The sequence below is a fragment of the Gopherus evgoodei genome, chromosome 4, assembly GCF_007399415.2.
Source record: "Gopherus evgoodei ecotype Sinaloan lineage chromosome 4, rGopEvg1_v1.p, whole genome shotgun sequence".
Taxonomy (NCBI): Eukaryota; Metazoa; Chordata; order Testudines; family Testudinidae; genus Gopherus; species Gopherus evgoodei.
In genome coordinates, this window is record NC_044325.1 from 62073082 (window position 1) to 62085636 (window position 12555).

The window sequence follows — 12555 nt, forward strand, 5'->3', positions numbered from 1 at the left end:
ACACATAGGACCAGAGTTCTAGTTTGGCAGGTGTGTAATATTTATTCTGGGGAGGTAGTAGTTTATCCATAGCAAAGGTTGTAGCCACAATCCCACAATAAGGCTGAAACTCAAAAAAAACTCATGCTTTCAAATTTTTAAAGGTAAATCTCATTGACATCTAAAATGTGTCCTGAATTTTTTGATTAAATTAAGTCATTTTGAGATCAAGAATATTTTAAACAGCTCCATTTTTAAAATGCTACAAAGCATCTAAAGTTTTAATATGTTCCTCTATGTACTCAACAAAAAGTTTTGATACCAAAAGATGGGAAACTCAGGTACATTTTGACATTTGATCTGGAAATAAGCAGTTAAGAACAGAAACAATAATATCCTTAAGAAATTACCATAATTTCAAAATTAAACAGGATTCTCTGTCAATGATGCCAAACAAAGAAATATATATTTGTGATCAATCTCTGAACAGGTCTGGTCTTCTTTTCTAAATTGAAAGGAAATTTCAGGATCTAGTAAGATAGTTCTTTTGCAGGCATTCTCCACTAAAATCACCCTTGCCCCACCTCCTCCCTGAGCACGTCATCACTGCTTCACTTCTCCCGCCTCCCAGACTTGCGGTGCCAATCAGCTTAGGTGCTGCAAGCCTGGGAGGCAGGAAAAGTGAAGCAGCCACTGCATACTCAGGGAGGAGGCAGGGCAGGGGTGTTCCCCTGAGTGCCCTCCCCCTTACTTGTTGCAGGAAGCCCTCCCCACACCTCCCTGCCCCAGCTCCCTCCACCTAAATGCCGACGGCAACCGGGGCGGCCAAAGATCTGGCCGCCGCGGTCGCTGCCAAAGAAAATGGCGCCCCCCAAATCCTAGCACCCTAGGTGACTGCCTAGATCACCTAAATAGTTGCACTAACCCTGCAAGCAGAGAAGGGCAGCATGCAGGGCCACAGGTGCGCAATGGCCCCTTTCAGGAGCAGCATGGGGCCAGAGCAGGCAGGAAGCCTGCCTTAGCCTCTCTGCGCCACCAACCAGGAGCTGCCCACAGTAAGTGCCGCCCGGTGGGAGGCTGCATCCCAAGCCCCAGCCCTGAGCCCCCTCCCGGAGCCACATCCCAAACCACCTCCTGAACTCCAACCCCCTGCCCCAGCTCTGATCCCCCCTCAGATCCAGCACCCCAAACTCCCTCCTGTACTCCAACCCCCTGCCCCAGCCCTGTCCCCCCTCCCAGAGCCAGCACCCTAAACCCCCTCCTACACCCCAACCCCCTGCCCAGGCTCAGCCCAGAGCCCCCTCCCACACTGCAAACCTCTCAGCCCCAACCCAGAGCCCGCACAACTCTCAAACCCCAACCCTCTGCCCCAGCCCCAGCCTGGTGACAGTAAGTGAGGATGGGGGAAAGTGAGCGATGGGGGGGGGAATGGAGTGAATGAGACAGGGCTTTGGGGAAGGGCAGATCCTGCATTGCCCTTAAATTCAAAAAGTGATCTTGGCCATAAAAAGGTTGGAGACCACTGCACTAAATCATAGTGCCTCCCTTATGAATTACTTGACAACTCTGGGCTATATCCTCAGTTGGCATTAACTGGTACAGAGCCATAAAAGTCAATGATATATTTTTTGCTATGAATGGCCTCATTATCCATATAAATGAGTAATCCATTTTTAATTCCTAAAAAATGATTGGCCTCAGTGATATGGAACAATAGTTGCAACCTTAACTATAGAATCACAAGTAGCAATGTTATACTTGGACATGAATTTAACAGTCTGGTAAGGAAAAGTATTATAATAACACTCTTCCACATCCCACATAGATAATACTTTTTGATTTTCTGACATTTTGGAACCAGATTCACCTTTACAGGGGCTCAGCTGTGCTGGGGCAGGGGGAGAATTCACCACAAGGGAGGATATTAGTGGTTCTGCCAGGGGAAAGCAGCTTTAAAATCCAACTTGGTCTCCATGTCTAAGAGTGCCTCTCCCACCTGGCGTGGACATGTAGAGTTACCGAACAAATCCAAATCACTTTGAGGTCTTCATCAGACCATTCCTGCCATAGTGGAATGGATGTGGTACAAGTTGCCTAACACTGCTCCAGACACACTTACTACCACTGGGTTCTGCAGACTTGTGTTGACAAAATCCAGAAAGGTGTATCAGGCACTCAGACACCACATCCATCACTATAGTATGAAAACCTAGATAGAATCAAATCCACAAATTTAAACTCTTGACCTTGACACACACGAACAGTTATTTTTCCTTCCTTTTCTTTTATTTAAAGAACTTCAATTAAAAAAAACCCACAACCCTCTTGTACCCTCATTAATTCCCTTCTTGAAATATCACCACCATACACTTCTCTTCCCTCTCCTCACTCCTCCTTCGCCTTTTCTAAGAATCTGTTTTACTGCTCTGTTAACTCAATGCATCTGAAAAATAATACCTTCTTTCACATTGGTTAGTTTCCACTGAGATGTTTTATTGAATTTAGAAGCTTGAGTTTCAACACACTCATCTTCAGAACCTACTGAGCTCGAAATCTATTTTGATAAAAGACCACCACAAAAATATAGATTATTTCATATAACTAAAAAATATTTGACTAAAATGTTAAATATTAAAAGAACAAAGTACAATTTTTCTTCCTGTCAATCATAAAATAGCATCTCTAAAACACTCCACAGCAGATTACTGTCTAGAAAAAGCACATTCCAGCACATTATGATTTTGTGGTTAGAACACAGGACTAGGAATCAAGCAATCTGCTTCACTCCTGGCCCTACTGCAGAATCTTGGTGTGACCTGGAACAAGTCATTTAAGCTTTCTGTGCCTTCATCTCCCTGCCTGTAAAATGGCAATATATGCTTACTCATGTTTTAGGGTGTGAGAAGTATTGGGAAGCTTTATTTTATTAATATTTGTAAAGTATATTAGCATCTTCCATCTGAAGATCTCCTATAAGTACCAAGTATTATTATTAGAAAATGCAGTACTTCATTTTATTTAAAATATTTCTTTTTCAGATGTACATTGTACACTAGCAATTGCTAGATTGGAAAAACTGAGATAACTGACAAATGCTAGGGCACCTGTCATCCATGAGTTTTTTTTCCTCCTCCAAGTTAATTCATATAAGTGCAAATATGAAATACTAAGAACAAAGTTCTGCTCTCATATCCATAGGGTGAATTTTGACTCCATCATTCTGTTCTTACAGACACAGAATTCCCCATTTGCAGATTCAAGAGTAGAATTTTACCAAAGTTCTATAATAGTAGTTGGCATTGCTGACCGACAAGGTAAACTTAGTCATTCTCATACCTGGATGCTCATTAGCATTTTGTATCTGCTGCTGGAAAATGCAGTTAATTTCCCCCTCAGAAGTCTGTATTCTCATAGTCTTCATTTCATGCTTCTCGCTATCATCATCTTTGTCTTCCTCTACACTGCTGTTTCGTGAATTGTCTTCTTTACAATCAACTGGTGAAGAAACCTAAAAATTATGTAAATTAACATTTTCCACAAAAGTATTAATCTTTTAAAAATACTTTCTTTTCTTTCTTATGACTGCTAATAATAGTGACACCAAATCAGACTTTGCAGTTCTGCAGCTGCTTCTATCCAAGGATCTCAGAGCACTTTACAAATAAAAAAGCTTTACAACACCTCTGACAGGGACATAGATATTATCCTCATTTTACACACAAGCAAACTGCGGCACAAAGTGATAAAATGAGTTGCTCAAAACCTCACAGCAAGTCAATGCTGCACTTGAAGTCTGGCATCCTGATTCCCAGACACTGATATAACACTACACCACACTCCTTGCCCTGAAATTCAAATTTGATTTCAAATATTAATATCTTCACAGTGGGGGCAAACATTGTACTTACACTAGAATTTGTTGAACTAAATAATTAAATAATGACACTGGAAACATCTCTTAATTGTATTCCGCTCATTACAGAGCCCTCACCTTAGTCAGGATGTGTTTAATCAGGAATTCCACTTAGCTGAGATCTCCCAAGTGTGCTCAGTTTACAAGTGCAATGACATTTATTCTAACTTGTTTGCAGCGTTAGTTGTAGCCATGTTGATCCCAGGATATTAGATAGACAAGATGGTTAAAGTAATATCTTTTATTGGACCAACTTCCCTTGGTGAAAGAGACAAGCTTTTGTGCTACACAGAGTTGAAGAGATTTGTGTAGCTTGAAAGCTTGTCGCTTTCATCAACAGAAGTTGGTCCAATAAAAGGTATTGTCACATCTATTCTGTTAACCACGCAAACACAACCCAGGATCTGAAAGTCAAGTTATGCCCTTTCTGGCTCATGTATCAGCATTAAGCCTGTAAGAAAGTTGTGTAAGCAGAGTCAGGATAAGCTCTACCCTAACATCTGGTGGAAAGAATTTCAGAGAGTGTATTTGCATAGGCACGCCTACCCTATCCCAGACTGCTGAGCTGTGGGACTGCTTGGTAACAAATGACTCACCCTCAGTTGGGTGGTACTTGCTAGACAAGGGACATGGGTTCCAAAACCCAGTGAATTGAGAGAGGCTGGGGATAGGTATTTGTGCCTGGTGGTGCAGTTGCCTTGTGGAGCCAGAAGCACCAGTTGCACCCTCTCCTCTCTCCACTGTGGAATGTCAGAGTTGATTTTTTTTATTCCCTCAAGAATCTAAATACAGGTTACTGAGCTGAACTCACTTTGGGCTAATAGTGCACTAGCACTGGGGCTCCCCCACTAAGAGCTGAGATCACTAAGAGTTGAAATCATTAAAGAGCTGAGCACACTGAGTACTGTGCTAACTAGTGGGAGAGCCTGAAGTTATACTGTGGAACAGAGCAGCTGGTGGAGTGGAGCAGTTGCGGGGATGGCTGGAGTGGACCACGGGACAGCTGATGGCAGCAGAGCGGAGTAGCTGTGGGAGGGGTGGAGCGGCCCACAGAGTGAGCGGAGCCGAGCAGTTTGCAGAGCAGCTCATGGAGCAGAGCAGCTGCTGGAGCGGAGCAGTTTCTGAGGATGGCTGGAGGAGCAGAGTGGAGCAGCTGGTAAAGCGGAGCAGTTTGTGGAGAAGGCAGAAGCAGAACCCACGGAGAGGCAGGGCAGTTGGCCCCGGACCACGTAAGGTGCCCCTTTCTACCCAGGCTGGGGGGAGGGACCTCTACAGATAAACTCTCGAACTTTGGGGTGGCATTGACCAGAGACTTTTGGGTTGTTGGACTTTGGGGTGATTGGACTTAAAACCCTAAGGGGAAACGGGACAGTGCCAAACGTACTTGGAGGTGGGTTTTTGTTTATGGTTTATGTTATAATCCTTTTTGTGGTGTTTCTCCAGTGGGATGCCGCATTGATTCCTTCCTTTATTAAAAAGATTTTGCTACACTCAGACTCCGTGCTTGCGAGAGGGGAAGTATTGCCTCCTAGAGGCGCACAGGGGGGTGTGGTATGTGAGTGTCCCAGGTCACTGGGTGGGGGCTCGAGCCAGTTATGCATTGTGTTACTGAAACGGAACCCCTGGATACTGAACCCGGCCCTTGTTACTGCCAACTCAGAGGGGCAGAAGGGTTACAGTTGTGACTCTTTTTGTTCAAAAAGTGCAGATGCTTTTTGGTATAGTTGTGATTTTGGTACAGTCAGTTCAAATTTGAGTGGTGTTGCAACTCCATGTGCCAGGCTGCAACACCACACATTTAAATTTGGCCCAACCACCCCTTTAGGGGAGTGGTCAGACCAAATCTGACTGAAAGTCACTATGCCACTCACTCAAATTTGGTCTACCCACCCCTATGAAGGGACAGATGGGCCAAAATTCGAGTGAGTGGTGTTGCAACCTTGCATACAGGGTCCCAACACTACTGAAATTTGTGACAACTATAAAAAGTTAAGGTTTGTGCTAAAAGCTGAGGTTTCCACAACAAAATCACAGCCTGCAACTTTCATATAGCTTTAATTATCATCAGTAATAAAAGATTCTGTGGCCCTACGAACTCCTCAGTGCCCACTGGCAAGGGGGTTACAAGAATATCCTGGTATGTACAGTCTGGTGCACTAAAGAATATTAGGTCTTAAATGAAAGCCAGGGTCCCACTGGTCATTAATATCATCGTGAAATGTACGCACATATCTTATGTACAGAGTTATGTATATATACTGACAATAGATTCATCAAGTCGGTGTGATGTTAATGCCAGCTCTGGCCAAGGCCATAGGCATTAGCTAAGAACTAACAAACTCATAGCTGGAGACCAAACCAGCTCACCTGTATGTTAGTTTTTTCAAAATAGGTATTAGTCTTACAAGGATGTATTCAGTGTTTAGACTCTGTGAAATGCTTGTAAGTTGCTGCATGCATTAATCTCACTTGTAATGTCTGTATTCCATGCCATAAGGAAATATGTAAGCTTTGCTTTATAACTTTGAAAATGTTTGCTCTGAACTTGTGAAGCTAGGCACGGGAATCATCTTCCCTGCCCATTTAGGTGGCCTACCAAGATGAAATGAGACATTAAGGAACATCGTGACACCAAGGATTGGTGAATGGCTCAATCACATCTTAAAATGTACATGCAAGGGAGCTCATCTCATAGTGGAAGATTAAGGACATGTCTACACTACAAAATTATGTGGACCTATGTTACATTGGCATACAGCTGCCACAGTAATTAAATCGCTTTTGCGTGTCCAAACTACACTCCTCGCATCAGCAGCACATGTCCTCACTAGCAGCGCTTATATCGATGCAGAGAGAAGTTAACCATGGGTACTTATTACACTGTGCAATTTGCCACCATCTAGCACAGGGTATTTTTGTGAGGTCTGCAATGCCTCATGGGTCCCAAAAAAGCCATGCAGGGCTGACTGGGAGCATGATTTCAACATCCCAAATTGCAGTATTCTCCATCCCATAATTTCATCTGCATCCCATAATGTGTCACACACACCTTTTCTCAAAATCCCCACAGACCCATGCTTCCTGCTTTCTGTCCATCATCTGTGTCAGAAGCATGGATCCCATGCAGCTCTGCACTACTGTGATGAGCATTGCAAGCATAGGGCACCTGATCCTGAAGTATTTGCAGAGCCATGGGGAACATGAGTCCATGGATGCTAGATAGCTGTGGGATGTAGAAACAATTCAAAGTTGTTGGAGGCATTCATGGGGCAACTGCAGATGGCGGCAAGAAATGAGCACTGACTGATGGGATCACATTGTCATGCAGGTTTGGGATGACAAGCAGTGGCTGCAGAACTTTCAGATGTGCAAGTCACATTCCTGAATCTGTGTGCAGAGCTCATCCCAGCCCTCTAGTGCAGCAACACCAAAATGCAATCTGCACTGAAGTGGTGATTCCTCTGTGGAAACTTGTGACACATAATTGCTACTGATCAGTCAGGAATCAGTTTGGAGTTGACAAATCCACCATGGGGGCTGTTCTGATGCAAGTGTGCAGGGCCGTTAATTGAGTCCTGCTACGAATGACTGCGAGTCTGTGCAAGTTGCAGGATACAGTGGATGGTTTTGCAGCAATGGGGTTCCCAAACTGTGGTGGGGTGATAGATGGCACATATATCCCTATTTTGATGCCTGATAACCTAGCCAGAGAGTACATCAACAAAAAGAGAGACTTTTCTATGTAATGTAAGTGCTGGTGGATCGCTAGGGACACTTTATTGACATCAATGTGGGCTAGTCAGGGAAGATGCATGAGGCTCGCATCTTTCAAAACACAGGACTGTTCAAAAAGCTGCAAGCAGCGACTTTCTTTCCAGACTGGCAGATTAGCACTGGGAATACTGAAATACCAACAGTGATCCTGGGAGACCCAGCCTACCCCTTATTCCCATGGCTCATGAAGCCATACCCCGGCAAGGAGAGTTGTAACTACCGGCTCAGCCGATGCAGAATGACACTTGAATGTGCCTTTGGTCATTTAAAAGGTCGCTGGCACCGTCTACTCACGAGACTGGACTTCAGTGACAAAAGTATCCACTGGTTATAGCTGCCTGCTGTGTCCTGCATAACATCTGTGAAGCAAAGGGGAAAACGTTTCTGCTGGAGTGGAGGGCAGACATGGAACAGCTGTCTGCTGATTTTGAGTGGCCAGATACCAGGGCTATAAGAAGAGTTCAGTACAAAGCTGTTTGGCTCAGAGAGGCTTTGAAAGACCATTTCAATAGTGAGCCACAGTAATGTGTGTTGCTGCAGTGTGCTCTACCTGGCACTGCTCTTTTGCACCCCAGTATGAATCTTGTAATGAGTGTTGTAGTAATATAACACTGCAAATGCACCTATTACTAGCACCCCAGCCAGCATATGTTGTGAACTAATAAAGATGAATTAAGTTTCCATAAATAGAGTTTTATCTCATGCCCATGCAAACAGACACATTATACCTAAATAAAACTTAAGTAAAGGGAAAAGAACTTTTGAAGGGGAAAGAACAGTAATTTCCATTTCAGAAACACATACACCAACTATGTCTTTTACAGGTCAGTGCATGTACAGCTGTGACTGCCTGTACTTCTCCCCTGATGTAGAGTGGTAGGGGTAGTGCAGCGGCGAAAGATGCTACATGGAATGTGTGTGTGTAGGGAGGTCCCAGAATACCATTTTCTATGGGCTGCAGAGGAAGGTTCGCACGGTACTGTTGAACCTGATGGTCAACCAGAGTCTACAGCATGTCTGTTTGCTGCTAGAGAAGTGCTAGCCTCTCCTGCTGCAATTCCCTGTCCATTTCCCATGACATTCTCCTCTCCGCTCTATCCCTGGTCATGCTGTCTGCAGGAGTGATTCTCCAAGCCCAGTGCTCAGTATCCAAAGCACCAGAGGCCTGCAGGATCTCTTGGAACATGTCATCCCATAACCTTTTCGTTCTCATCCCTATCTGGCTGAGCCGCTCCACTGGTGTGGATGGAAAGAGCCTCAAGGCCACATTTCCAGCTGCAAAAGATAACGCACATAGATACAATTGTGAGTGTATTCACAAGATAAATGGAAACCTGCTATGCAGAACTCACTGCCCTTGATCCACACAAGTTGCATTCTCACTACATTCTCACTTCGCTTTGGGACTGATAGATCACGGTGACAGTCCCAGCTATGGTGAGCATGGCCTTGGAGGAAAGGGGTGAATTAGGGAAATAAGGAGGCATAGCTCATGGGCATGAGTACATGCATATTGGGCAACTGAACTGAATACTGGCACCGATTTCCACAGGCAGGCATGATTTTAACTGATCTCTCACTCTTGAGGGTAACAGAGGCTGAAAGGGAACAGTGCCTGCAGGCATCCAACTGCCAGCTGGTGCCATATACTGCTAGGCTGTGTGCTGCAATGATGTCTGATGACGTAATCGCTGAGTGGCATGGGAAAGCATCTGACTGCAGCGGAAGAAATCAGGCAGCCCTCCCAGAAACCTTCAGCAGAGAATTGCAGACTACCTCCAGGAAAGTTTCCTTGAGATCTCTGGAGGATTCATAGGACGTCCCAGTGCACATAAACAAATTGTTCCCTGGGGCTCCCTCTGCTGAACTCCGCAGGGGAATGAAAAGCAGATGGCAACTCTACCTCTATTGGTTGCTTCACTACCCCATCTAGCATAAGTTAAAAAAAAAGAGTAAATCAACACGTATGTCTGGGTACTTTGTGGGTTCCATCCCTGCAATATCAAAGCAAACTGCATACTTACCAAAGGTTTCTTTCCCTGTATCATGCTCACCTGTCCTGAACGGCACAGGATTCAAAAACATGTCCTGTCTTGCTGCACAGCTGGATTCATTGGTTGCCTATTCCTCCTGCTCTTCACTGGTCACAGTGGGGGCCTTTAACACTTCCTAATTATCCATGGGACTCTTTTGGGTAGTAGTGGAGTCTCATCTGAGGATGGCATGCAACTCTGTGTAAAAGCAGTAGGTCAATGGCTCCACACCAGAGCAATTATTAACCTCCCTTGCCTTCTGGTTTGCCAGCTGTATCTTCTTGGCTTTCATGCTGCTGCTACCTCTTATAGCCCTCCTCCTCCATGATCTGAGCAATCTACTCGTAGATGTCAACATTTCTATGGCTGGATTGGAGCTGTGCCTGCACAGCATCTTCTCCCCACAGACTCAGGAGATCAAACACCTCTTGTGCACTCCAGGCAGGAGCACATCTGCAGCGTGGAACCGGCATGGTCACCTAGGAAGTTGTCAGGTATGCTTGAGAGTCGCTATGTGAGCTCTCCAAGCCGAGCAAACATGGAATGCCATTTCAAAAATTCACGGGGCTTTAAAGGAGAGAGGCAGCTTCCTGTGTACCTCGCCACTGGGCAGCAGAATTCAAAACGGTGACCAGAGTGGTCAAGGTAGGGCATTGTGGGACACCTCCTGGAGGCCACTAACAGTCGATGTCAATCTACCTCTATGCCGCTTGTGGAAGTGGAGTTAAGTTGGCATAGCAGGTAAGTCACATCAGCGGGAGCAAAATTTTAGTGAAGACACTAACATGGTTATGTTGATGTAAGTCAGCCTAACTCTATCGAGTAGGCCTAACCGTAAAAGATAAAACAGGGTCACAAGAGAATTTTTCATCTCTTTGCTGTTTGAACTCTTACAGGGCCAGAGAATTTAAACTGAAGTGAGAGAACCCCCAGGATTATCATTGTGTTTGCTCTTAAAGATGTTTTGAATTGACAGATCACTATAACTCTGTCACTCTTAGGTTTTAAACTGCAACTCATTAGTGTGCATGTTAGCTTGCTTTAATAACTCAAGTCTTTTTCCTAGATAATAAGCCTGTAGATAGTTCATGACAGGATTGGCTACAGGCAGTGTCTTTGGTGTAAGATCTAGGGTACCAATTGATCTAAGGTAAATGACTGGTCTCTTGGGGACTGGAAGCAACCTGAATATTGTACGATTTTTGGTGAGAGCAATCACTTAATCACTAAGTCCAGCCTGCTTTGGTAGCAAGATAGACTGGAGAGCCTAAGTGGACTGTCTGCAACTTCACAGTAAGACTGTTACAATGATCCAGGAGTTCACATTTGTTACTGGGGTTGGTGAAATCTAATTATAGAACATACCATCCGTTTCGAGTGTCTTCCCTGTTTCTGACAATCTGTCCTGAGATAGGCACACATGGTCGTGAGCCACTTCAGACAGCATGCCAGCCTGTATTAAAGCAGAGCTGACAAACAAGTTTTCTGTTTGCCAGAGGAAAGATGTTTATTCTTCTCTCTGTCAGCATGTAAACTGAGCATTGTAAGTCAACACAATGGAAGCCACATTTCCATACAAAGTCATCAGATGGAGGGATGTGAAATCAACAGGAAGGCAGCACACTGGAGAATAAACTCTGGGTACAGGCTATGAACTTTGGGGGATAGAAGGAGAAGGTAAGGAAGACATCCCTTTATCCTCCAATTAGGAAGTAATCGAGTAGTGTGATTACATTCTGGAAAACAGGATCACAACTAATCTTGGCTGAAATGCTGCAAAGGACATTTGGGGTGAAATAAACTTCTATACACAGAACGTTAGTCTATTAAGTTTATTAGAAATCATGTTATGATTTTGTTTTTTACATTCCCTTTGTTTCCATTATTTTTACTTACTATTGCCTGAATCTCAAATCTTTTATGATAAATGTATTGTTGTTTTCACTGAAAACATATCTCATTGCTGTGATATCATAGAATGAGATGATCCTGAGTTGAATCATTCAAGATGGTGTGTACACTGTTCCCTGGGGCCAGTAGACCTGATATTTCTGTGAGTGTTCAGCGGATAAAAGGCTGAACACTACAGGTGAACGCTGAAAAGAGGCTCAGGGACTGGGGTGCATCTATTCATAATCTGCAAGGCAAAGTAAGGGCTGACATAGCCTAGAGGACTTTCTTTGGGCAGCTAACAGGCTGGTGGTGTCAAGGAGCTAATATACAATTAAGCACAAGAAAGTCTCCCTCATGCTGGAGGCAGGGGGGAGGTTTTAACAAGGTGATTCACAGTCCTGGATACCAAACGAACCATCACAAACTCTGTCCCAAGTTACATCTGTGCAACCTTCCTGTTATCAATGGGGTAACAAAGGTTTAATTGAGGGAAAATTTAGTTAACAATTTGACTAGTGGTACATAAAACAGAATAGAGGGGAAAAGTAGTACAGATTTATGTAAGTCATTAAAGCAAGCAAATATTACTCTAAATACATACAAAGAGCTGACCTGTATACACAAACTCACTCTTGAAACTAGAACTGCATTTCAAGTTACTTTCTTTGATAATACTGACTAGCATTTACATATCAATTTTCATCCATAAAGCACTTTATAAATATTTTACAAAGGTTTATTCTTTTCATTTTATAGATAGGAAAAAATAAGACACACGGAAGTTGTGACATGCCAAAGCTCATACCTTTGACAAGCATGGCTCTGGTGTTAGAACCTCCAAAGATGCACTTAAAGCTCTGCTTACAGGATGCGCTCTTGAGCTAGATGCAGGCCTTGAAATTTCATCCAAGTTTCCCCTGGTAATATCCATTGTGATCTAAAATGGACAAACAGAGAACAACA

At 43.9% G+C, this 12555-nt stretch overlaps 1 protein-coding gene across 2 annotated transcripts in view; it reads right to left on the minus strand.

The window, feature by feature from the left end:
- FSIP1 (fibrous sheath interacting protein 1) overlaps positions 1-12555 on the minus strand; it is a 176854-nt gene that overhangs the window by 160122 nt on the left and 4177 nt on the right. The window contains exons 2-3 of one of the 2 annotated variants that reach the window (XM_030559426.1): positions 12398-12529; positions 3316-3487 (exon numbers count right to left, since the gene is read on the minus strand). In XM_030559426.1, the coding sequence (XP_030415286.1) occupies positions 3316-3487; positions 12398-12529 (304 nt within the window). Of the gene's footprint in view, positions 1-3315; positions 3488-12397; positions 12530-12555 lie in introns of those variants that run through there. The other variant, XM_030559427.1, reaches the window with a different exon arrangement.